The 27,417-nt window shown below is 37.0% G+C and overlaps 3 protein-coding genes and 2 pseudogenes across 3 annotated transcripts; 3 read left to right on the plus strand and 2 right to left on the minus strand.

Annotated features, from left to right (window-relative positions):
• Positions 1-742: 742 nt before the first annotated feature.
• Positions 743-3,108, plus strand: LOC126615666 (cytochrome P450 716B1-like). Its single transcript, XM_050283531.1, has 4 exons — positions 743-1,421; positions 1,578-2,019; positions 2,226-2,413; positions 2,537-3,108. The coding sequence occupies exons 1-4, from the start codon at positions 927-929 to the stop codon at positions 2,840-2,842; spliced, it is 1,431 nt and encodes a 476-aa protein (XP_050139488.1). The 5' UTR covers positions 743-926; the 3' UTR covers positions 2,843-3,108.
• A 2,277-nt stretch (positions 3,109-5,385) lies between these two features.
• On the minus strand, positions 5,386-10,201 carry LOC126617114 (uncharacterized; annotated as a pseudogene).
• Positions 10,202-10,836: 635 nt separating this feature from the next.
• LOC126615669 (cytochrome P450 716B1-like) lies at positions 10,837-13,174 on the plus strand. Its single transcript, XM_050283538.1, has 4 exons — positions 10,837-11,465; positions 11,800-12,241; positions 12,357-12,541; positions 12,651-13,174. The coding sequence occupies exons 1-4, from the start codon at positions 10,971-10,973 to the stop codon at positions 12,954-12,956; spliced, it is 1,428 nt and encodes a 475-aa protein (XP_050139495.1). The 5' UTR covers positions 10,837-10,970; the 3' UTR covers positions 12,957-13,174.
• Positions 13,175-14,672: 1,498 nt separating this feature from the next.
• LOC126615670 (taxadiene 5-alpha hydroxylase-like) lies at positions 14,673-15,960 on the plus strand (annotated as a pseudogene).
• A 193-nt stretch (positions 15,961-16,153) lies between these two features.
• LOC126615668 (uncharacterized) lies at positions 16,154-20,686 on the minus strand. The gene is made up of 7 exons (XM_050283537.1): positions 19,728-20,686; positions 18,761-18,901; positions 18,297-18,662; positions 17,918-18,163; positions 17,320-17,412; positions 16,979-17,179; positions 16,154-16,669 (listed from the first exon to the last, which is right to left on the minus strand). The coding sequence occupies exons 1-7, from the start codon at positions 20,031-20,033 to the stop codon at positions 16,454-16,456; spliced, it is 1,569 nt and encodes a 522-aa protein (XP_050139494.1). The 5' UTR covers positions 20,034-20,686; the 3' UTR covers positions 16,154-16,453.
• Between the last annotated feature and the right edge of the window lie 6,731 nt (positions 20,687-27,417).

Consider the following 27,417-nt stretch of genomic DNA (forward strand, 5'->3'; position numbering starts at 1 on the left):
TGGGCTAGATGTCCGATCACACGACGATCAGTGACAGGTTTTTGCATCTTCCTTGGTAAATCACTTGTATCGTGGAAAAGTAAAAAGCAAGTCACGGTGGCAAGATCTTCAGCAGAAGCCGAGTATCGCTCCATGGCTGCAACGACTTGTGAGCTTACTTGGCTGAGGAATTTGTTGAAAGATTTGCGTGTAAATCATCCTGAGCCGGCAAGGTTGTTTTGTGACAATCAAGCTGCTCTACATATTGCAGCGAACCCTGTGTATCATGAACAAACCAAACACATAGAGCTGGATTGTCATACTGTCCGTGAAAGGATTCAGAGGGGAGAGATCGAGACGTCTCATGTGCAGACGGGACGTCAAATAGCAGACATATTTACAAAGCCACTGAGAGCACCTACCTTCCATTCACATCTTGGCAAGTTGGGTGTTATTGATATCCACACTCCTACTTGAGGGGGAGTGTTAAAGGTGCTCTACTCTGATGCTAGACAGAAGGAATATGATCATTCCTTCACAGCTAGGATAGCATGTGTGGATGCACTATTAACGTGGACAGCAAGGCCACTGCATGTGGTTACTGACTGCTTCAACAAGGACAGCATGGATGCCACTTTCTGTCCTTTGTTTATTGCATGCCTCTGTAAAAACCTTGTATATAAGTTCTACTGCAATTGTAGCAGAACATTCATTCAAATATATTGGATCCAAACTTTCATAGTACCAACAGATACAAAACAACAAAGCATTATGCTTTTATATCACTGCACTACGAACAGCTAAAACTTATCTTCCAAGCCAAACCAACCATCTTGATTTTTGCATTGTTATCTCCAGACCTCCCTTTACTGGACTCCTATTTATATCGAATTCAATTGCCTTTGATCCGTCACTCACTCTCTTGCACAACAAAAGCCACCCGAATCATGGATGCCCTTGTCCTCACAGTTTTCCTCTTCCTCATCCCCGTCTTCTTTCTCCTTACAAGAAGAAAAAAATCATCAGAACGGCTTCCTCCCGGCTCATTGGGACTACCCATTATAGGTCAAAGCCTTGGTTTTCTTGGAGCCCTGCGTGCCAACACTGCCGAAAAGTGGCTTGAACAAAGAATCGCAAAGTACGGTCCAGTTTCAAAGATGAGTCTCTTTGGCAAGCCAACAGTCTTCATTCATGGACAGGCTGCCAACAAGTTTGTATTCAACAATGATGGCACATCATTTACCAGTCAACAACCTGAGTCTACTCGTATGATTTTGGGCGACCGGAATATACTGGAACTGAGCGGCGAGGATCACAAGCGTGTCAGAAGTGCTCTTATGCTTTTCTTGAAGCCCGAGTCACTGAAGCGATATGTTGGAAAAATGGATGAAGAAATCAGGAATCATCTTGAGATGCACTGGCATGGCAAGCAAAAAATAACAGTAAGTTAGCGTCCTCGGCAACTTTTGGGAAAAATATACCATGACCTTGTATAGTTTGGCAACAGGTCATGTTTTTGCAGATTTCTGTCGTGTTCGTGTTTTTTGCAGATTTCTGTCATGCGGTTCAAATTTACTAGGTTTTTAAATTTTTGATAGGTTTTGCCCCTCATGAAGAACCTCACATTCAACATAATATGCTCTCTACTTTTTGGGGTTGAACGAGGACCTCGCAGAGACGAACTCATTGAGTGTTTCCGACATATGATAGAAGGAATCTGGTCGGTCCCTGTTAATTTGCCCTTCACGCGTTACAACCAAAGCCTCAAGGCGAGCAAGAAGGTTCAAAAAATGCTCAAGGAACTCGTATGTGAAAAGAGGGTACAACTTGAGCAAAAAACTACTTCTCCACTCCAAGACCTTATAACCTGCTTGCTTAACATTCGAAACATTGACAACGAAGAAGAATTAACGGAAAATGAGATCCTACACAATATCATGGTAGTTATGATCGCAGGATATGACACTTCATCTGTTGTGATTACTTTTCTTTTGCGGCTTCTAGCGAATGAACCTGCTATCCATGCAGCCGTTCTTCAAGGTATGCATAACGCATCCCGTGCCTACAACCTCCCACATAACTATTTAACGCAAATCTAGTATCGAAATTGAAGTGTTCGATTTACCTTATTCGGTCTGATCACTAACAAGTTGGCATATTCGTGATAGGGCATATTAATAGAGTTGTCAACAATATCCAAAAAAAACAAAAAGACTGATGCAATGTTTTAATTTTTGCTTTTGCAGAACAAGAGGAAATAGCTAGGAGCAAGTCCTCAGGAGAATTTCTAACATGGGAAGACCTTTCCAAGATGAAATACACATGGAGAGTGACAATGGAAATTCTGAGGACGACTCCGCCCGTCTTCGGCGGCATGAGGACGGCTATCAAAGATACCGAGTATGGAGGATTCCTCATCCCGAAAGGGTGGCAAGTAAGTTAAGATTTAATATATCATGCAGTATGCACATCTACAGATTTCACATTCCCATTTCTTTCTTTTTTTAAATTACAGAACTAGTCATGAAATTTCTAACTATATATCCAATATTGTTAGGTATTCTGGGCCATTCCTATGACACACAATGACGGTAGTATATTCCCGGAGCCATCAAATTTTGATCCAAGTAGGTTCGAGAACCAAGCATCAGTTCCGCCTTACAGCTTCGTTGCATTTGGAGGAGGATCTCGAATATGTCCAGGATACGAGTTTGCCAGGATTGAAATCCTTGTTGCAATCCATTATATGGTAACTCAGTTCACGTGGAAGCTTTGCGCAGACAACAAATTCAGCAGGGTTCCCATGCCGGTGCCTACACAAGGACTGCCTATTGAAATCATGCCAAGGAAACCAATGAATTAAGTAGAGGTCGATTTGATATTATGATTGCGATTTGAGATAAATGTGCACTGGAGTAAGAGCTCGCAGTTTGTTAAATAAATAAAGAAACCCACAATAATTCACGATTTTCATTTATTAAAATATAAAAAAAAAAATTGTAACATATACATAAACCACTCGCCTCGATCGGTAACTGAAACCTCAGCATGACAAGCTATCTACCGAATCCCACCAAGACAGCCAACTACTTTCTGTTCTTTCTTTTCCACTCTCTTTATTTCTTTTCCCTCCCCTCACTCTCTGCGTAAGCACTCTTACATTTCATGCATTGCATACTGGTTCACTCTTACTTGGTAACAGTAGGAACTACACATAGGGAAATGATGGCGGCAATACTAGATAAGTCTGCTAGTTTGAATGGATAAGATTCAGCTAGAAAATCATTAATTGGTGTTGATGTAGAGCTTGTTTAAAAGTACGTTTAAAAGTACTAAAAATGCTTCAGAAAAAATATTCACGTGTTTCCTTTAAGAAGCACTTTTTAGTGTTTTTTTTTTTTATGATTTACTTGCATTTTTACTAAGGATTGGTTCCAAAAATATTTTCATCAAAAATATTTCAGCCATTTTAAAAGCACTTCCAAACGAGCTCATAGTTGTTGCTTAACTTGTAGATGGCTCGTTTGGATGTGCTTTTAAAATGACTAAAAGCGCTTTTAGAGAAAATGTTTTTAGATTCCAAAAGCACCTAAAGTGCTTTCTACAAGAAGCACCAGTTATGTGCTTCTAAAAGCGCTTTTAGAGAAAATGTTTTTAGATTCCAAAAGCACCTAAAGTGCTTTCTACAAGAAGCACCAGTTATGTGCTTCCTGGAGGAAGCACCTTAAGTGCTTTTCTAGGGTTTACTATCTTTATTAAAGATTGGTTCTAAAAAAAATTCACCAAAAGTGCTTTCAGTCATTTTAAAAGCACATCCAAACAAGCTTTATGTAGTTTGGTTGGTCCAACATAAAGTAATAATGTATATGTCCTGATAAAGTTTACAACTCCATGCAATGTAGGGTTGACATATCAAACTCTATAGATGAATTGCTCCAAACAAACCACGACTAAATACTAGCATCCAATACTCAACCTTGCTCACAAGGCATATATATTGAAGACATTTTGGAGGTGATAAGAGGTGAAAGAAGTCATTAGCAATTGACAAGGGATATGAGTTGTAGATTATTTAATCATATTTGGTCGGCCATGCAAGTAATAAAATGGGCTACAAATTGGCTGGGCTTAAGATTGTAGTTAGGGGTGGTTTGGGAGTGAGGTGCTTAAAAAAAAGCACCCATGAAAAAAAGCTGTGAGGGTTTTAGGTGTTTGGTAAACTGAAAAAAAAAAGGCTTATTTTGGAAGCTACTGTGAGAATAAGCTGAAATCAAAGGAAAAAGCTGAAGCTGCTATTTGCAGCTTTGGAAAACTGGCTTATTTTCAAAGCACACGGAACTACAATGCTGCTTTAATGAAAAGACTCACTATCAGACTGCTTTTTTTTCCAAAAGTAATTTTACAAAAAAGTTTACCAAACACTCTGCCGATTTATTTCACAGCCGCTTATTCTCACAGCACAGCAATACCAAACCAGCCCTTAGTGTCCAACTTAATTAAAAGGTTAAACAATCTAAAATAAGTTCTATGTGACTCCCTGCAAAAATAACTAATAAATAATTCTAAAAGTATAGATTCTCACGACACACCCGCTGCCCTATCTTTTGAATGTGGATTGCGAGGATCTCAGGAATTTTCGTCAGGTACTTTTTGTGTTCAATTTTAAATAAAACAATTTAAATGATTTTTGACCACACGATATACGAACACAATTAAAGAATCCTCGGGATCCTTTAATCATGTTCATTCATCGTACATTGTGCGGTCAATTTTCGTCAAGTACTTTTCGTGTTCAATTTTAAATAAAAAAATTAAAATGATTTCTGACCACACGATGTACAATGAACGGACATGATTAAAAAATTGTCGGGATCCTCACAAAGAGAATCCGAACAGGATCCTCATTCCTATCTTTTATTTTACAAATAACTAGAAGATGAGCACACACTCTGTGTGTGTGAACAATTTTATTTTATTTTTTGTTTTTGATTAAGGAGTGTGATTAGTGTGTGTGGACAATTTTATTTTATTTTTTGTTTTTGATTAAGGAGTGATTAGTTTTTAAAATTTAAAAAAAAAAAAGTATGAGACAATGATGATGAGACAATTTCTCTTAATAAGGGCATTTTTTTAATGGAAAGGGATCCTCTCTAGATCCCTTCCTCCTAATCCACCAAAGTCCGGGGATCCGGGCTGTTGAAATTTGATTCAACTGCTACAAACAGGAGCTTAATTTAAAAGTTATAATAACTTAAGGGGAATGGATCCGGAGAGGATCCCTTTTCTTTTTTAATATTGGGTAAAATATGACAAATAGGGATATAATTATCATTTTCTCAAAAGGTACATAATTACTGTATTGTCCTTCTTATGTAAACATTGTGTATCAAAAATGAGGGTAAAATAGAAAAAATAAGGATATAATTATCATTTTCTCAAAAAAATGATATGGAGGGTTTTCTGAATAATAGTATAGACTAGCAACGGTGCCCCCGCGCGATGTTGCGGGTTTAAAATTGTAGATGTTCAAATCTATTACAACTGTTACCAATTTGAATGAGATGTACAAAGAATTTGTGCAAGCTGGACACATGGAATATCAATAGTGACATAATTTTTTCTTAAGACATTGGAAAAACTAAGTTAAAACTTGTAATCACACGACTCTTCAATCACATGACACAAAACACAACTACTGTTCACAAACATGTATTAGCCAAGAATGGAAAATCACCAACGATGAAATGTGGTAACAAATCAATAACCTCACTTATATAGCTTTAGGATTAACTATGCTAATTTGTTTATGTAAGTGATCTGTCTGCCCACATTTTTCCTTTTTTTTAGCAAACAATAGACATATTTTGTTTTTTTTAAATGTGCGATGACATATAATACTGTAACAGAATGATGAAACGAAACAGGTTAATTTTTTAGCACAACATGGGTTAAAATTACCTACATTTTACATATGCAGATTAAGGGAAGTGGTGGCAAACCTTGTAATTTGTGCAAGTTGATCATCTGCAATATCAACAGTGACATAATTTGTTGTTAAGGCACTGGAAAAATTATATTAGAACCTGTAATTACATGACACTCGAATCACGTGATAGAAAACCACAGAGAATAGAAATTGAAAAAAAAGAAGTTGATAGAAATTGAAAAAAAAAAGAAGTTGAACACATTAAGTCTTCACAAAACTCCCAAGAATGAAAAATAAGCAAAAATACAGATTACCAATGAAGAAATGAGGAAACCTATCAGCAACCTAAATTGTACGCTCATTTTAAATAAGTATGATAGAGAGTTAACATTATAATCAAATTTGATGAGCCCAACTGGAGCAAATTGAATACTAACATTCAAAGTGGATTAAAAAGATGAGAATATGCTTTAAATAAGTATTAAGTCTGTATTTATGTGTAGTACAATTGTGTGGGATTAGAAATTGAATATACTATCTTATAACTGAATGATCATGCAAGGAAAATTACCGTGAGATTGTAAGGAGCATGGAAAAGTAATCTAAACAATTAACATTACTGATTAGTAGTTAACTTCTTAGCATTTTCATTGTAAAAATTAAATATAAGGGTGTAAAAAGATGGATCAGATTTAGTTGGTTTGGTAATTTTCCAAGTTATTTCAGTCTTCATCATTTGGAGGAATAACATCACTTCCATCTTTCAACTGTTACTAATTTATACACAGACTTTCTTCTTTTGACCTATTCTAAATGCATGATTAATCACTTGACTATACACTGAGTGGTTTAAGATGGACATCCACAAGTATAAACAGAGATGCTACCACCAAAGATGCACCCTCTCCACATGCTTTAGCCAAATAACACGTTAGGAGTGGGGGTACTATTAAATCTAATTAATGAGTGATGGGAATGGTTTATGGATAGATTTAACAATTCCACCATTACTAAGGTGTTCTTTGGCTTAATTAAAGCTTGTGGAGAGGGTATATCTCTGGTGGGGACATCTATAGTCATACTTTTGGATGTCCAACTTAACCCCTTAGTGAGCAGGCAAGCAATTAGCCATGTATTGAGACCAGGTGAAAATAGGATAGTATGTATGTGTGTGTGTGTGTGTACATATATTGGTAGTGGTTAACTCCCCCAAAGAGAAACAATAGCAAACATTGAATTTAAACGCAAAATGCCAACGAAAGAAAACCAAGAAAATCTAAAAAATTTCCCATACCATTGGATCCTTGCGAAACCTATTTGTTGAAGCTGCAGCTTGGTTGTTGACTTTGTGATTTCTTCTCTCTTTTTTTAGTGTGTAATTGTTAGACAAAGCTTGTAACATCTTATTCCATACCTAGACACTAATCATACAAACTTCATTCATTAGAATATGACTGATCTTTCTGAAATTCCATGAATTGTAATTTTTAACCAAAAAATTTGACAGAGGTCAATATCACACTCTCAACCAAACATTAAAAAAGTGGAGGGACAAAACAAACAGGTTTTAGTCCTCACTATAGTTAAAATAGTTATGTTATTTGACAATTAAATAGCAGTGATAAGTATCATCTGGATTAAGAAAATTAGTCATTGAAGAATCTCCAAGAAATTATCAAAGTGGATTGAAATTTATAAAATTTTTATTAAAATAAACTAAAAAAAGTAATAGAAATCAAGCTAACCTGTGTTTGGTATATGGAAGATACTGGATCTCCTTTTGGCCTTTGTAAATGACATGTTGTTCATTGTGTACAAAGCTAAAAAAACACAGTAAAAATGTTAATCTAGGCCAGAAAAAGTATATATAGAGTGTATTATGTAAACATTTTCATATAAAGTAAGAATATTTAAAACAATTAATTGCAAAAAAATAAAATTTCAAAGATAAGTCAGAGAAATCTTTGAAGCAGAGAAATATAACAAAAGTTTTTCCAATTGTAGCCATGCATAAACCACTAAAAAAAGCCAAGTATATTGACATAGCTGGAATGCTAACCATAAGACATTAGGTTACGTGGATAAAAATGGATTCAAATAGAATTGAAAAAGGGTAGAAACAAATTTTTCGGATTGAAATTGACACATGTATAGCAAAGAACATTAAGTTTTAACTTTTAAGCATATCAACTCATGAAGCATCCCAACATATATATGGAAAAAGAATGATACAAATACCAGCATACACATGGAAAAGCAATTATTAACACAACTAACAAACATTTGTAAATTAAAAATTTTGCACTATTTAACAGCCCGACTCACCTTTCCCCTTTTTTTTCTCAATTTGACCAAGAACACTTTGCAGCTCATATAAAGTGCTTCCATACCAATCTGCAGCAAAAAGTGAAATTACAAATTAAACACACACAAAACAGTAAAAGTAAAGTATTTTTCTTTCCATTCAAAGCAATGCATAACTGAAAAAACCATAATTGTAAAAAAGATTAAACTTTTTTTTTCAAAGCATATACAGTCTAAAACCCAACGTTTATAAACAGTCGCATTTTTTTTGTCAAAATTGTATTTGCTTTACCTCCATAAGTTTGATTTCTTTTCAGTGTTTTTTAGAGCTTGACGAAACCATGAAGAGACAAACAACAGCACTCAACTGTTTTTGCAACCCTGTAACCAGTTACACAAATAAGAATGCAGCATTTCTATTAAAGCATGTAATTCTCCTCTTCCTATATTCTTCCCCTTTCTCTAGCTAAATAAAAATTTCCAAAACTATGTACCAAAAGCTCAAAAGTGGGATTCAAAGAGTCAAAATGTTCAAATGCTATATTTTTATTAGGACTTCATAGTCTATTTAACACTTGGTTTCTCGAGTAGTAAGTTTCCCATTCTTTGTCTAGTTAATTTCACACGCCTACAACAAATAAAATAGTTGAATAATTTCAGTATAATTACCAAATTTTGACCATTCAACGCTGAATCTCCTTTTTTATGTACCTACTAAAGTACACATATGAATATCAAAACAAAAACCTCCAATTATCATAGCATTCCCTTTCTATCTTTATTTTTGAAAAAGAAAACACAAATGGAAGAAAAAATTCCACAATTTGAACTTGTAACTCATAACCACAGAGAGTCAAAAGCACTTCAATTATGTAAGAAGGGAAAGGGGGTGCAAATAAGTGATGCTCAATTGAAATCACTGCCTGGTTGTCAACTCTTTAGTGAGTTTATCCCAATCAGCAACACTTTAACACATCACCTTCCAAAAACTATGCATGTATACCACGGAATGAAAACACTTTATACTCCAACCAACTTAACCCAGATAACATATGAAGTCATCCAACAGTTGCAGGGGGGGAATGAAAACTGTATCTAATGGCACAACAACATAAAGTTATTTGTGGCAAATCTTACCATCATATGCGTCTCGAACCATTTGATATCTGACGAATCCTGAAAAAAAAAGTCAGCCGAAATCATGAAACCAAAAAATCAGAATGTTTACAGAGTATTCCTTGAAGCAAAAGCATGCGCGGGACATTCACTTAAAAAAATGAAAAGCTTTCAGTACCCAAATAGCTAAAAGCCGAGAACAAAAAAAAAACAGTACCTTTGCGGGTTTGGAGCTCTTTTCTTATAAATATTATAGTATTGGTGTGGCGCCTCAATTCGTGGTGTTTCCGTCGATAACAATCGAAGGTGGGGCAGCTGGTTTAGGTGAAGAAGAAGAGGAGGATCCAAACCTACAAACAGAATCACAAAAAACAAACATAAACACAAAACCCATCTGCAAACGATCGGATCGGAATCGAAACGAAAGAGATAGAGAGATCTAAACAAAGGCAAACGCAGACGGAGAGAGAGGAGAAAAGAAGAGGAAAGGGAAATGCCCAGATCAGAAAACCACCACAAAGAAAAAAAAGGCGGAAGTTGAGTAGAATACTCTCGAAGCGAATAGATCAACGATGAAAGACACGTGGCCAACATGGGTAAAAGAGACTTTCCACTGCACAAAAAAGGAATCAATGCTTTGAGCCATGAAAAAACAAAGGGCATTTCCGACCAAACACTGTTCACGAACAGTGAAAAACAGTACCGGGTAAACTGAGTTTTAGTATAGATAAAATATTCGCAATCTTTCACAGAAATATTATTGCAATATAAGATTAAGTGACATTAATAATTGCATAATTTTTTAAACTAATGATTCTTTCAAGCAACAACATTTGTTAGGTAGGTTTTTGGTTCCCCAGATGTGGTTTCCGGCATATTTGACTTGCAGGCACATGAGATCCCCTCTCAGAAGCCAACAAAACTCCCACTCTTCAGTACTCTCTACTCTGTATACTCACCTACACGGACAAAGCCTGCATTGAAAAAAGTTGATATTTCACCGTACAAATAATTGACAATATGAGAAATAACTCAATTTATTTACAAGTTTATGCAAAGTCTTTCCTCCCATCAACGTGAGATTCATTCTCAACAGGCTCTTCACGTAAGGCGAATTTTCAAGCCTAATACGTAGACAATGGAATGGGATAACGTGGAGCGCGTGCATGTGACCGTTGACTTCACAGTTTACACGTGGGATAACTTGCTCTGATACCGCGAAGAAAGTTGTTTCACCATAAAAATTAATTGGTAATATGAAGAGTAGTCAATTACTTATAACACATACAAATTCCTCATTTCTCTAAAGTGGTATTCAACTCTCAACACACCCCCTCACATGTAGTGAATTTTCAAACCTAACATGTCCCCAACGATTTAACTACTACTCAATTGTATATCATATTACAACTACAAGTCGTACTTTGCAAGCAACAAAAATCCATGGAGATTTTGTTTACCAAGTTCTTAATGGAATAGTTTACTTAATTATAGGCATATATGAGATAATCCAGCTTAGGGGTCAACAGTTGGCACGCGACCGGAGGATCGATCCTACCTCCCAGATAAGGCAACAAAAACATGTTTTAGCTTCGATTAAACTCCTCCTCATCACTCACTCCACAAACAAAGCATTTCACAAATCATGAATACCCTTTTCCTCACAGTTTTCCTTTTCCTCATCCCCATCTTGCTTCTCTTTGCAAGGAGAAAAAGATCACCAAAAAGGGTTCCTCCAGGCTCATTAGGATTACCCATAATCGGCCAAAGCCTCGGTCTTCTCCGAGCCATGCGTGCCAACACCGCCGAAAAATGGCTTCAACAAAGAATCGAAAAGTACGGCCCAGTTTCAAAGCTTAGTCTCTTTGGCAAACCAACGGTCTTCATTCATGGACCTGCTGCAAACAAGTTCATATTCGCCAGTGATGACAGCACCATTTCCAGTCAACAAGTTGAGTCTATCCGTCTACTTTTGGGTGACCGGAATATACTGGAGCTGAGCGGCGACGATCACAAGCGCGTCAGAAGTGCTCTTATGTTGTTCTTGAAGCCCGAGTCACTCAAGCAGTATGTGGGAAAGATGGACCAAGAAATCAGGAGGCACCTTGAGATGCATTGGCATGGCAAGCAACAAATAACTGTAAGCCCAAGTGGTGTTTGCAACAAAACTATTTTAAAAGAGCAACTTTCGGTGAAGGAAAATGATTTCTGCACTCTACTTTTCACCTTCTGCATTCGTCTGTTTAATTGTGTCCCTTTATTCTCCAATAATTTCTTCAATCCAGTGACAAAGAAAAAAAGAGTTCAATACACACTTTATTGATCCATTTTCTCTGCCTCCTCTAGAACTTCTTCAGTATTATTGCATTAGGCACCGTTTTCTCTTGTCATATTATGAATAAAATAAAAAATGAACTCGAATTTAGTAACAAACGAAGATCAATGTTAACTAACAAAGTTCTTCTGTTTGATAGGTCTTGCCCCTGATGAAAAACCTCACATTCAACATAATATGCTCCCTACTTTTTAGGCTTGAACGGGGAACTCGCAGAGATGAACTCTTGGAGTGTTTCCAAAAAATGATAGAAGGAATGTGGTCAGTCCCGGTTAAATTGCCCTTCACGCGTTACAGCCAGAGCCTCAAGGGAAGCAAGAAGGTCCAAGACATAATCAAGGAACTCATATCGGAAAAGAGGGTAGAACTTGAGCGAAAAACTGCTTCTCCACTCCAAGACCTTATCACTTGCTTGCTTAGCAGTCGAAGTGATGACAATGGAGAGGTTATGACTGAAAAGGAGATCCTGCACAATGTTATGTTAGTGATGGTCGCAGGTCATGACACTTCATCTGTTGTGCTTACTTTTCTATTGCGGCTTCTCGCTAATGACCCTGTTGTACACGCAACCGTTCTTCAAGGTGTGCATAGTGCCAAACAGGTTTAGGGTTTTTATTTACTTCTAGGCTGCTAGCATTAATTAGATTAATTATTAGAGGCAAGATTTTAAACTTTCCTTGAATTTTTGAGTAATAGAGCAAGAAGAAATAGCTAGAAGCAAATCCTCGGAAGAGTTGACATGGAAAGACCTTGCCAAGATGAAGTACACATGGAGAGTTGTTATGGAAACGATGAGAATAACTCCTCCGATCTTTGGTGGCTTCCGGAGTGCATTGAAAGACATCGAGTTTGATGGATTTCTCATCCCCAAAGGGTGGCAAGTATGTTCAGTTCACCTGCATAAATTAATTAGTTATTGCATTTTCATTCTCTCATTGTCTTCCAAAAATATATAGACCAGATGAAAATCCTAACATACAATATTTTCAGATATTCTGGGCTATGCCTATGACTCATATGGACGATAACATATTTCCGGAGCCATCCAAGTTTGATCCGAAAAGGTTTGAGAACCAAGCATCAACTCCACCTTACAGCTTTGTTCCATTTGGAGGAGGACCTCGAAAATGTCCGGGATATGAGTTCGCCCGGATCGAAATCCTTGTTGCAATCCATTATATTGTAACTCAGTTCACATGGAAGCTATGTGCAGACAACAACTTCAGTAGAGATCCGATGCCAGTACCCACTCAAGGACTACCCATAAAAATCATCCCAAGAAAGCTTGTTAACTAATAAGAGTTGTTGGCCCATTCTCTAACAGGTTAAGACTTTGGACCCTGTTGTTATCCAATGGTGTTATCCAACTTAAATATTTATAATGCTTGTCTAGAATATTGCAAAAATAAAGGACCCATATCATGTCTTAGTAGTACAACTCTATTAGCCGTGAATGAACATTTGAAATATGTAAAATTCTACCACTCAATATATTTTGAGAAATTGTATGTTAACTTAAGCGACTGCTGGAACAAAAATTATCGGTTATGCAGCAAATAATGTTCTTAGGTAAAAGAAGATCAAGAAAATCTTGATTCAGCATAAGCAAGGAGAGAGGCCTTTGCCACGCCTGATTCGACTCACGATTTATTAGGTCTTCTTTGTCTGCGCAAAGGATCTGGATTAGCTCATTCCCTCCTAAACTCATTCAGCATTTGGGGACCAAGAAAGTCCTCGGGATGCAATCGCCATGGAAATCAATCATCCAAGGACTGAAAGACTCAAAACTAGTCAAGAAGGCTTAACTAGAGCAATCACCCAAGAGAATAAAGGATTTTCGCTTTGGTTGAGAAGGGCAAACCATCTTTGCTATAGGGAGTAGGAAGTACATGTTAAAAACATTTGAGGTTAGTAGGAGTTTAAGATGCAGTGCAGTAAAAAAAAAGGTAGAATCAAGAGGGATAAGTTTTATTTCAAGAATAAATAAAATGGCAAGTGCACTCTTGCCATGACTTTGTATATGTACTAATTAACATCAATATAATTTTGTCTTCATACATTTTAGGTTCTAATTAAGTTTACATGGTGAAAAGATCAGTTGTCTTCATATATTTGACAGCACCGATGCGGATACCTGACATGAAGCTAATAATCTTAACAAACATAAGCTTTCATTAGTTTCTGATTAAACAAACAGAACAAACCCCACTTAGGATGAGGAATCGGTCAGACTTGTTTCCTTAGAATCCAGTGGGTTGGGGCCTGAACAAGCCCAACACATGTTTTCGGTCGAACACATTGTTCTGCATTGTAGTTTTGATTTTCTGATCCCTTTGCTCTGCAGTTTCTTGATTTGATTTCAATTTTATCGTCTCTCTTTTTAAGGATACTGAAATCAAATTTTTAGTGCACTGTTTGATTCAAAATCATTTTTCACATGGTTGTTGCTTCTTGTATCAATTTTTTGTTTTTCAAAACTGTTGTTTTGCATTTCACTTTAGAAATCTCAGCGTACGTTGAATCTGCATATTTCACATATCATACAAATCTGAGCATGTGTTGAATAGTGATGTATTTTATGTATAAATCCTAGTTAACTCTATGTATTTATTGATTATGAGCGTATCTCGAGATCATAGTGTAATAAATGCTTGATATAGGTCGATATTGTTTGATCTTGATATGGATGTTGATCAAATTTACTATATTTTTTTGTTGAGAATTATTGATTAAATTTACTATATTTGAATTTAGTTTCAGTTTCTTCTCGGCAAACTCATGAAAAAAGTGTACTTTTCGATCGATTTAATAATTAATTAGGGAATTTATTTCAATTTTCTTGAAGTCTAGGTTCCTTATATTGGGGATCAAATTTATTTGATTTTTTTCCTAATTTTATATTTTTCTTCTCTTATAATTAAATTCCTCCAAAATGAAGAAGAGTAAGACATTTTAGCAACCCATAATGCACTTGAATTGTCTCAAGAACAAGACATAAGCCTTTCACAAATCATGGATACCCTTCTCACAGTTTTCCTCTTCCTCATTCCCATCTTGCTTCTCCTTGCAACAAGAAAAAAAAAACAACAAAAAAGGTTCCTCCGGGCTCATTTGGACTCCCGTAATCAGCCAAAGCCTCGCTCTCCTCCGAGCAATGCGTGCCAACACCGCAGAAACATGGCTTCAACAAAGAATCGCAAAGTATGGTCCAGTTTCGAAGATGAGTCTCTTTGGAAGGCCAACAGTTTTCATCCATGCACAGGCTGCAAACAAGTTTCTATTCACCACAGGTGGAGCACCTTTCCAATCAACAAAATGACGAGTCCATTCATACGATTTTGGGTGACCGGATATATTGGAGCTGAGTGGCAACGATCACAAGTGCATTAGAAACGCTCTTACATTGTTCTTGAAGCCTGATCAGTGAAGCAGTGTGTGGGAAAATGGACCAAGACATCAGGAAGCACCTTGAGATGCATGCGCATGGCAAGCAACAAATAACATTAAATTTAGTCCTATTAACAAATTTCTCAAGAGTCTTTCTCAATATACAATGAAAGTTTAAAAAAAAAAATAATTGATGAAGCTGAACTCAAATAAACAAACGAAAATCAATTCGAACTAAACAAGGTTTTCCGTCGTTTGATAGGTATTGCCCCTGATGAAGAACCTCACGTTCAACATAACGTGCTCTCTGCTTTTCGGGCTTGAACAAGGAACTCGCAGAGACAAACTCATGGAGTGTTTCGAAAAAATGATAGCAGGAAAGTGGTCAGTCCCCCCAGTTAACTTGCCCTTCACACCTTACAACCGTAGCATCAAGGAAAGCAAGAAGGTTCAACACATGATTAAGGAATTCATATCTGAAAAGAGGGCAGAACTCGAGCAAAAAAACGCTTCTCCTTTACAAGCCCTTGTCGCTTGCTGGCGTAACATCCGAAATGATGACAATGAAGAAGCTTTAACAGAAATGACAACTTGCACAATTTCATTCTAGTCATGTTCGCAGAGCATGACACTCCCATCCGTTGTGATAACTTTTCTTCTGCGGGCTCTAGCTAATGAACCTGCTGTTTATGCAGCCCTTCCTCAAGGTATATTTACATTTGCTGAAGAATGTAAAGTCCCGCATCGAAAAAACCTGAATTTCCACTATTAATTACGAGGTTTTTTGTATAAGACCCCACACATTGATGTTGATTAGTAGTGAGCCACTCAACGCTCTTCGAAACTTTGGCATGCATATCCCAAACAATCGTTTTTATAATTTTTTATCAAGCCAAGATTTTGAAATTTTCTTTCATAAAAGGCACTGATGCAATGCGACTGTTGAGATGCTTCATGGCATACTGCCATGGCATGCAAGAAGTGACAGTAAACTTTTTAAATCCTAGATGGTGTGTATGTAGCACAGAAAGGCAAAGAAAAACAAAGAGCACCACCACTGTAACATGGATTCGGAGCATTGGGAAATTATATGCGAAACGAGGGCATAACTGCAAGACCATTGCATGCATAGCATCATCAACCCCTGTCGCAACGAATTAGCGACTGAGAGAGATCTTGCACAAAGTCATCTGTTCTCATCAATAATGTTGTGGCACCCAATTACAGAGCTGTTCGGAATGACAATACGAAGCAAAAGAAAAAACACGTTCCGGAAAATGATGAAATGCAATACCCTTTCGCATACAATTGGCAAACTAACACCGCCTCCATTTGTACCCGACAGATGAACATATTTACAAGAAACGATAGGCGTAACAAATTTGTAAACGCAACAAATTGAAGACTTAGCAATTCCGTGGCCGGGAGTACTTGGGGGGCAGCGATGGGCACCTTTCGTTCATATGGGGGTACGGTTCCATAGTGTTGTATAAAGGTAATTCCATTCGATACTTCCCTTTAATTTGACAGAAAGGAAGCTTCACAGTGTCCCCATCATTGCACCACTTTGGCAGGCGGCTTGAATTATTTTCAAAGATATTGAGCATGTAAGCATCTTTTATCTGCATTAATGACAGAAAAAAGTTGATTAATACGAACCAACATGTAGATCAACTTCATTACAACGTACCACAATCGAATGACTTTCTCAATTGAGAGCTACATTAACCTATTAGCAAGTAAAAACATTACTATTATATCAATTCATGTTGAAGAGGGAACAAAAGATATTCGTCATTCATCTCGTCCCTCCCTAGAACTATTATCAATTCTCCTCCTTCCCAGTCAGTGGATTAATTTTGGAGATGATGCAAAAAGATGGCCTCGTTATTCAAGGCAAACAGATTAAATTTTGTTCACGATAAACTCACCGTAAATTCAGTGACCTGGATAGAACCTGCAATTGGATCAAACAGTCCTGCCTCCTTATACATTTCAAGAATGAAGGCCACACACGATGTTGACTTCCCATCACTGTATACCCAATCATCCTGTTCGGGAATTGTCAGCAGTTGATCAAAAGAAGATCCACTCTTTTCAACTTCAACTAGAATATCGGGAAAACTGAGGTTCTGCATGAAATGCAAGGGGTACATCAGAAACTCAAATGGATATTAGCCACTCCACAATATTGACTAATTGCTTAACTTCAAACCAAAAATAAAAATCTTAACCAATTGATATTGCAATGCCAGGAAAAAGTTTAAAACACCTGTGTTCCAAGTCTCTTGTTCAATGCTTCATTCCACATGTTTGCAGCATATGCAGGCTGTATTCGATTCCAAACAGTCATAACAGAAGCCACCTGCATAATTATAGAGCTAATGATCAGGAAAAATGTTTAAGAAAACATCTTGAAGCTCACAGAAGCATCCACAAGCAGAGAGATAGAGAGAGAGAGAGAACCTAACTATGAACCTAAAAAGGCATTTCTTTCTACCCTTATCCCCATCACAGACCCCTTTTAGTCAGCTACGAAACAATCGTATTATATCTGCATCAGCACTTTGATATAAATACATCCGTACCCATCATGTTTATGAAAGTGGTTGTGGGAAAGCCAGTAGTTATTAATCATAAAGAGAAAGATTGGGGTAAAGCATCTAACAGTTGCCTTTTCACTTCCTCTATGGAATCCCAGGACTCAACCCAGACGGGTAATGGAAACCACCAAGTTCAATATAATCACTAAATAAGAAATAAATAATCATGCCAAAAGAAATACTAGGAGATTAGTTTCGATTCTAGCATTTACTAATACCGTAACGTAGCTTGATAATGAAATCTTAAATGCAGTTAAAATATGGTACCAGGTGAGCATCCAAAGGGGGTGGATAGTTGTCTTCTATAGTATCTATCCAGCTGAATATCATGTTATGATAACCATAAGGCTGGCCTTCCATGCTCCTTGCATACTCCCAGGCAGCAGTCTCATTAAACTTTGCTCGTATATCAGGATGCAAGGGAAGCAATGCAATATGGGGATTGGAATCATCTTTATTTAGCTCAAATTCCCACCACTCATCCCATGGCAGCACAGCAATAATATCTTCTCCCTACAACATGAAAAGAAAAGGCGCCACTTCAACAATAACTTTACCAAAAGCAACCCGTTCAACATTAACAGATTGAATTATGGGTAAACATATGTATAACACGATATAATATTTGATAAACTTTGCAGCTCACCTTCTCATTTTCGTGTCCTGATTCTCCAACCCATAGCTTTCCTTCAGAATCCTTTAAACAAACAGCAGAATGACCAGCATAAGCTCCACTCACCCACTTCTCTAGAGTCTCAAATCCACCCCACCGCCCACGAATCTTGGATATTGCTAGGAAATCTCCAGAGTGAATATCATCAATGCTAATATTTGTTACCCAAGGTTGAGGACGCTGATCAAAGGAAGCACCCATGTGCTTCTCGAGAAACCCAATATTGGAATTCTCACCCCATCCAGTATTTGTAAACAATGGGAAGACATCCCACAACGCTTCAAGGGTACCTAACATCCCTGCTTGCATAAGGAAAATAGAAACTCCCCTGTTTTTCACCTGTAAAGGTAAGATTAAAGACCACATTAAACCCAACTTTTCCTTTCAAAGAAAATCGAAACATCAAATAATATCTGAATTAGAAAGTGACAACTCACATATTCAAACTCATCTTTTCCTTGCCACTCTTTAAACTCAAGTGTATGCTCCCGAGATAGGAAATAGTAATCCCACGTGACAGTATATGGAGTTGCAAAGACATAAATATCCATACATGTCCAACTGTGAGCCTTACTAACCTGCACACAAACACAAACACAGATTCAGTTTTTAATAGTTAAAATACAAGTATGGAAAACCCACTATCAAACTAAAACGTAAGATCATACATATCCTAAATTTGGTATTTTCTTTACTATAGAATCAAACAATCATATGAAGTTCAAATTCATAAAAACAGAATTAATGATACCTATATCCACACACCTGATACCTATTACCTGAATATTCCAAAACACTAAGCCAACATGACATGTTTTGGATCATAAAACCCGTAAAACAGTCTAAAGAAATACCAGAAGCTCAACTCGAAAGTAATTATCTTAGGTCGGTTTGATAACCATTTCAGTTTCGGTTTTCAATTTGTTATTTTTACTTTTATTTCTACTTTCAGTTTTCATTTATGGAGTGAATGAAAACCGAAAACTGAAATCAAAATGGTCATCAACGGCCTTTAGTATCCAACTTCCCCAACTCTGATGTGTCCAATAAATTTACCAATTGGTTCACTGAACCTGAGAAAAAACCAACAGCAGTAAACGCACAAGCCTAAGCTCCCACTATATAGTCAACAACTTCAATACCCACAAAACCGTCCAAATTTCTACTAATTCACCTGATAGCAAACTAAAATCCCTATAAGTAAATCATAAATTACTTCTTATTCACACTAGAAACCGCCTTAAATTTTTCAAATTTAGTGTCCTGATAACCATAACTTCAAAGTTCCACAAACCCAGCTAAAGAATCTCAATACCCAACAATCCAAATACTCAAAAACTCAAAATTTCCAAAAACCAAACTCGAAAACGAAATTTAAAAAATGCCCAGAGCTTGATTCGAGACCTTGAGATGAAGAGTTCCGCCGCCGAATTCGCTGCCAGTCTTGTTGTGGAACTCCATCCACGCTGTGTTTTGGTAAAAGCACGCGCCTTTCCACTCCACGATGTGGTTGGGGGACGACGCCGAGCCGACGAAAGTGGGCAGGAGGTCGACCGCGCTGTGCAGAGAGTTGAGGATTGGCCATGAAATCTGTCTGGGCAGGAGAGGGAGGACGTCGCGGGGGTGAAATGGTAGTTTGACGGAGTGTGCGGAGAGCAAAGTGAGGGCGGTTATGGCGGCTGCGAAGAGTAGGGAGGGAGAGGAAGCCATGGCTGTCTCTGCGTGCGAGTCTGTCAGAGCCAGAGGAGAGGGAGATCCCCCAGGTAGTTGAACTTCAACCCGTTTCGGTAGAGATAGAAACGTTTTCTACTAATTAATTTCGAATCTCCATTTCCAACGACGAGTTTGTATTTATTTTTATTTTCCCTTTTCCCTCGTTTTTCGAATGATTTCTACCATGTTTAATTTATTTTCTTCGAGAGCATAGAATTTTATTAAATGGAAAACGGCCCAATTTAAGCTATATGATAAAAAGCCGAATAAAAGCTCAGGATAGCTAAATAGTTCATTTAACGATAAGACAAAAACATAAAAGGAAAACAATTAACCCTAATCTCCATCAAGGAGTATACCGTCACCACTGTAACCACTTCGCCGACAGTTACAAGCGTAACACCCTAAGAAAATCAACTCCGCATTGAATTCAATGAAGGTATTGCAGCACAAAAGTTTTCAACCCGCAACAAGAAAGTATTTCCAAACAAACTTCATCATCAAAACGGACGCACCAAAGAACTTCATCATCAAGTGGAACAAAAAACTGAAACAAAAAGAAAAGGGATAGAGGCTAAGGGGGCATCTAAAACACCATCGCTTTAGTTTTCCGGTATACAAGTCCGATGCAGAGCCATGAAGGGATATAGATCTGAGGGCCAAAACAAGTCAGACACAATTGGCTTTGATGGATGGTGGTTGTAGGATAGAGATTCATTAAGTGATTTTATCACTTTACCTGTTATATGAACTGATATACCACATATCATATTACAATTGGAGAGAAACTGAGAATGTATGTAATCTCTTCACTCATATCATGTCATGACACATAATGCACTGAACCTCGTTTCAAATACACTGAAAAATCGTTATGATTTATTCACCAAGAAAACTAATGCTCTAATTTTATTTTGTTTTTCAAATTTGAGATGTTAAATACTTGCAGGAAAAAAATGAATTAGACTAGTTGGCTAGTCTACATTAGTGTGTTTATCGTCTTGCATTGAAGTTTCAGATCTTAGGTTTAATTCTTGTCAAATGCGAATTTGAACCACATTATTGTTAGCTCATTATGAGTCTTAGCTCACTCTCTACCCTTTAGTATATATAACATCATTTGTTCCAAAAAATAAAATAAAATAAAAAAGGCATTTCAAGTATTTTTCAAGTAAATACTTTATTTTTGTAATTCGAAATTAGTTTTTAAGTTATTTTAAAAATATTTTTCAAACATGCACATAAAGTATGAAGATTATAAAACAGTATATAAGAGCTCAAGCAAGATAACAATAATAAAGCCAATCCGAGTCGGCTATATAAAGATATAAAACCAGAACAGTGAAAAGTTAATAGGAATAAAGCCAATCCGACGACATACACACGCACAAAAGTTTCTACTTTTTTGTATTCAGCTTCAACGCAACTGATCGCTTTCACGTCATACTTTGGAACATCAAATTATATTGCTTTGCTGAGGAAAACTCCATTATTCTTATCCAAATTTAATTTAATTATCAAACTTAATAAAAACAATGGTTTCTAAACAAAAAATTCAAAATATTAGTCTATGAACTAATACAAGGTGTAGTATGTTGGAGAATATGATTCCATCATATGACGAAATAATATATAATTATTATATAAGGGTTTTTATTCTTAATAATAAGTGGTTAAGTTGAGACAATATCGATAATATTAATTGTAGACCTACATGGATCTACAAAGTTTATCATAGCAATGGTTATCAGGTAACTTTGTTAGAATTTGTGTTGCTCTACACTATGGCAAATTTAAGAATCAAGAATAATGAATTTTGAATTTTAGGATCAAAACTCCAACTGAGCCAAAATTTAGGACCAATAATGCTCTAATCTTTTATAATTTTAAAATTGATGAGCAATTATTGTAATATTGACAAGAAATTCATTTGAAGGATGCCGTATATGCTGTTCTTATTAGAGAATCTTGCTAGATGGTTTTGAGGACTTGAATGACATCATCAACTACTTGACGAGTGTGTCATTATCATTGCTTGAAATCCGTGTATTCTAATCTACTTTATCTTATAAGAAACATTTGAACTTAGATACAAGAATAAATATACATTACTCTGCCTAACGAACTTATATTTAAAAATAACGAAATTCAGAAAGGTAATATCATGTGTTAAAAAATATAAAAAAATAAAAACCGAAAACAGTCCCATTTTAGGGTCGGGCTTATGCCTATGGGCCCTATCCCCTTTAGTGACCCAATTGTTTTTTAGCACAATTGGTCATGAAGTGTTTTTGTGGAAAATTTCCTTCATATTTTTGTAGAATCAAGTATTGTTCTTTAGTTTGGAACAATGGAATACACAGTTCGATTTAGCCGGTTCACCTCTAAACTGGTTAGTAAGTTGGTATAGAAGAGAATGCTATTTTGGAATAATTGTATATTTTATTCATCTCTTAATGAGGGATTTATAAGATGTTACAATCCTATCAATAAGGGAAGAAATAATTTACATAAAAACATATTAAAGTAAGAATCCCTCGATTACAGGAATATACACAAAAAGTCAACATTCCCCTTCAAGTTGGTGCATGTATGTCACACATGCCCAACTTGTGTAGGAAACTTGAAAACTTATAACTTGAAACAACTTTTGTGAGGATATCTGCCAACTGATCTTCCGTTCTTATTGATAGTACCTCAATTATCTTTCCTTCCAATTTTTCTTTGATGAAGAACCGGTCAACCTCAACATGCTTTATTCTATCGTGATGTACTAGATTATGTGCAATGTCACGAGCAGCTTTATTATCACAAAACAATTTCATAGGCTGATTATATTTTATACCCAAATCTCTTAGCAGAAGCTTAAGCCATAAAATTTCACAAATCCCTACGACTATACATTTGTATTCAGCTTCTGCACTAGATCGGGCAATCACATTTTGTTTCTTACTCCTCCATGTAACCAAGTTACCCCCAACGAATGTAAAGTAACTTGACGTTAAGCGCCTGTCATCTGTTGATCCTGCCCAATCTGCATCAGTATAACCTTCAACTGTAAGATGATTATTCCTTTTAAACAATATTCCTTTGCTTGGGCTTCCCTTCAAATATCTCAAAATCCTCATCACTGCATTCATATGGTATTCTCCAGGATCATGCATGTATTGACTCACTGCACTCAAAACATATGCAAGGTCTGGTCTTATGTGTGCTAAGTACATTAAACGGCCTACTAACCTTTGGTATCTCCCTTTGTCAACTGGTACTTGATTAGGATCAACACTAAGTTTCAATCCTTCCTTTAATGATGTAGCTACTGGCTGACAAGCTGGCTGACATGCCGGTTTCGTGTAGTAAATCAATAATATACTTTCTCTGAAACAAGTAAATTTCAGAATTGCTTCTCGACACCTCAATCCCTAGAAAATATTTTAGGGATCCAAGATCTTTCATCTCAAATTTTGTAGACAAGTATCTTTGCAAGATTGCACGTTCTTTCGGATCATTCCCTGTTACAACCATATCATCTACATACACAATGCGTGCAGTAAGCTTCCCATTTCGTCTTTTCAAAAACAGAGTATGATCGGAATTACTTTGTGTAACCAAATGCTCTCATAGATTTTGTGAATCTTCCAAACCATGCTTGAGGAGATTGCTTCAAACCATACAAGGATTTCTTCAACCTGTATACCTTTCTTTTGTATTTATCCGGAGCACTACATCCTAGTGGAAGATCCATATAAATTTCTTCTGGCAAATCTCCATGCAAAAAAGCATTCTTCATATCAAACTGCTGTAAAGGCCAATTAAGATTCGCAGCCAAGGACAACAAAACACGAACTGTGTTAATCTTGGCCACATGGGCAAATGTATCTGTATAATCGATTACATATTTTTTAGTGTACCCTTTTGCTACCAGTCTTGCCTTGAAATGATCCACTCTCCCATCAGCTTTGTAATTGACAGTATAGACCCATTTACATCCCACAGGCTTCTTGCTAGCTGGCAAGTCCGTGATTTCTCAGGTAGCATTCTTCTTCAACGACTTCAATTATTCATTCATTGCTGCTTGCTAACGTGGATCAGCTAAAGCCTCATGCACACTGTTAGGAATAGATATAGTAGATAATTGAAACACAAATGACTTATTTGATTCCGATAGGTGGCTGGTAGACACATAATTACCTAAAGGGTATAACACATTAGATTCTTCGTTAGGTCTATTCATCGGGTACCTAGTTTTTCATTTAGGGTTAACTTCATAAGTAAGTTTAGGAATACCTTCATTGACACAGTTAGGGAGACGATGTGGTGGTGGTGTATCCAGGATCAAAGACGATTGACTAGGTAATTGGGGCTCAAGGGTGGTGAGACCGACTATGAGGTAGTTGGTGACAATGAGTTGTCCAATGGTGAGGAGGTTGGCAGTGAATTTTCCGACGGTGTCGGCTCATCAACATTGTTTTCATGTGAATGATCACCTCTTAACTCCAAGGCATTACCACTTAATTCCAAGTCATTCACATCATTATTTTCTTGTGAATCATCACCACTCGTTTCCAATACATCACCACCTAAGTCCAAATGATTCACATCATTATGTTTTTGTGAATCATCACCACTTGTTTCCAATACATCACCACTTAAACCCAAATGATTCACATCAGGAATATTATAATCAAGAGTTTGAACTTCTGTCTGATTCTCCCCCAGAAATGCAGACTCAGAATGGGCAAAGTGCATATCGTTTTCATGAAATGCAACATCCACAGTGACAAACAACTTTTTTATCGGAGGATGATAGCAGCAATATCCTTTCTGATTAGAAGCATACCCCACAAACACGCATCGTAAGGCTCGAGGTTCAAGCTTACTCCTATACTGTTTATGGAGATGAACAAAAGCCACACAGCCAAACACGTGAGGTGGAAGATTTGGAACTGCAGGAGCATCAACATGGGAGGAGAGAGCCTGAAGAGGCGTCTGAAAATCAACGGATCGGGATGGAACACGATTAATGAGATACGCAGCCGAGATTAGAGTTTCTCCCCAATAGGATAACAGGAGACGCCCATCGAGTAAGGAAGCATGGACAACCTCCAAAAGTTGACGGTTTTTATGCTCTGCAGCTCCATTTTGTTGTGGAGTGTATGGACATGTCGTTTGATGAACAATACCATGATGATCCAGAAAGGCACGAAGGTCAGAGTTCGTATACTCGCCACCATTATCACTCCTGAGAACCTGTATTTGTGACTTATACTGTACTTGCACCATATTGTGAAATTGCTAGAACAAGGAAGGAACTTCACTTTTTGACTTCATCAAACAAACCCAAGTCTTACGTGTGCAATCATCAACAAAAGTAACGAACCAATAAGCACCACCAAATGTAGCAGTTTTAGATGGTCCCCAAACATCAGAATGAATTATCATAAACGGAACAGAACTTTTTGTCAAACTGGACAAAAATGAAGTACGATGACTTTTAGCTAGTTCACAAACACCACATTTAAAGCTAGAAACGTCATTCTTAATAAATAGGCTAAGAAACAACCTCTGTAAATAACGGAAAGAAGCATGTCCAAGTCGACAATGCCACAACCAAACGTCTGAAGCTTTATTCCGCTCCCCTGAGATCCTCTCACAGTAAGAGCGTGAGTCAACATCTAGGTACTGTTCGATGTCAGCTCCAAGTGGTAAGGCCTTCCTTTTCTGATACCATAACCAATCGTCTTGCGTGTCCGAATATCCTTAAAAACACAAAAAAAAGCCAAAAAATAACAAGACAATGTAAGGCAATAGTTATTTGAGCAACATATAATAAATTATAATCAAGTGAATGAACAACAAGCACGGTATCAAGATTAAGGGTATCTGAAAAGGAGACAGCACCTTCCCCAATAATAGGGGCAGGATTACCATTGGCAAGACTGACAACAGTTTTGGTGGATGGTTTTAGGGTTTGTACCTATCTAGAATCACAAGTCATATGTTCAGTAGCACCGGAATCAATTATCCATGTATTATTCGTAACAGATGCAAAAACCTTTAAAGCCTTACCATCGTTAACTGTATGTTCAGAATGTACCTTAGTTTAAGCAATTAATGAACGCGGCTTATTACACCAGGGATCACGAGTCTTATCCTAATTAACAGGATAGCCAATAAGTTTGAAACAACGATTTTTGGAATGTCCTCTCCAACCACAATAAGGACAATTGTTGGATGGATGATAGCAAGAAGCACCGAGCAGTAATGATTTCATCGCGAGCCATTTTAATTGTAGCATGTGGGCCACAAAAAAAAAACAAACTGCAATTCAGAAACAAAACAATGATTTTCCCTTTTTTTTCCTTTTTCTTTTTTTTTCCTTTTTTTCCTGTTGTTTCCTTTTTTTTTTTCTTTTTCTTTTCTTCTTTTTCTTTTTTCTTTTTCTTTTCTTCTTTTTCTTTTCTTCTTTTTCTTTTCTTCTTTTTCATTTTTCTTTTCCTTTTCTTTTTTTCCAACACAGCAATGCTTCTGCTTTTTCTCCCTTTTTAATTGTTTCCTTTCTTTAGTCCGCGCAAATACTAAGGGATTGCAGCGGATGGGATTTGTGCAAGCAAACGAAAACTTGCAGCAACTGGTTCGTGGACTAGTGCGATGGTGGGTGCGAGCAAGTTCAATGGCGGATCTGGTTGGTTCATGCAAGGTTGGGTTCGGATTTTGGATTGCAGCATGCGACAGCCAACAGTGGCAGATATGGAGATCTGAGTTCTGGGCTTCAACACAATATGTATACTCTGGTGCAGCGAAGCAAACGAACAGAAGGGATCGATCCAACAACGACAGCGTCGCTCGTTAGTTATACGGTGCACAGCACAACTGGCGGTGCGGCTAATGATCGGACGACACGCTACACAATTTGGCGTGCGGCTTGGTGATCTGGATTCTGCACACAGCAGCGGGGTTTTTTTTTTCCCTTAACCTAGGCTCTGGTGTCAAGAAGAGAATGTTATTTTGGAATAATTGTATATTTTATTCATCTCTCAATGAGGGATTTATAAGATGTTACAATCCTATCAATAAGGGAAGAAATAATTTACATAAAAACATATTAAAGTAAGAATCCCAAGATTACAGGAATATACACAAAAAGTCAACAGGTATTTGGCTTTGAAAAATATTTAAGGCTTGTTTGGTGGGCTGGATAGGATTGGGTCTTGGTAAGATAAGAGTTGTAACCCATGTATAAGAGCATCCTCAATTGGGGCTTTATCCTCATGAGGTTACTACATTTAAAGTCTTAGTGAGAAATTTTATCCCCAATAAACCGGAAAATGAAACTAGATCCACCATATTGGCTAGCAACTTTCTTTATTGGGTAACATAA

The sequence above is a fragment of the Malus sylvestris genome, chromosome 3 (genome assembly GCF_916048215.2).
Source record: "Malus sylvestris chromosome 3, drMalSylv7.2, whole genome shotgun sequence".
In the NCBI taxonomy this organism is placed as follows: domain Eukaryota; kingdom Viridiplantae; phylum Streptophyta; class Magnoliopsida; order Rosales; family Rosaceae; genus Malus; species Malus sylvestris.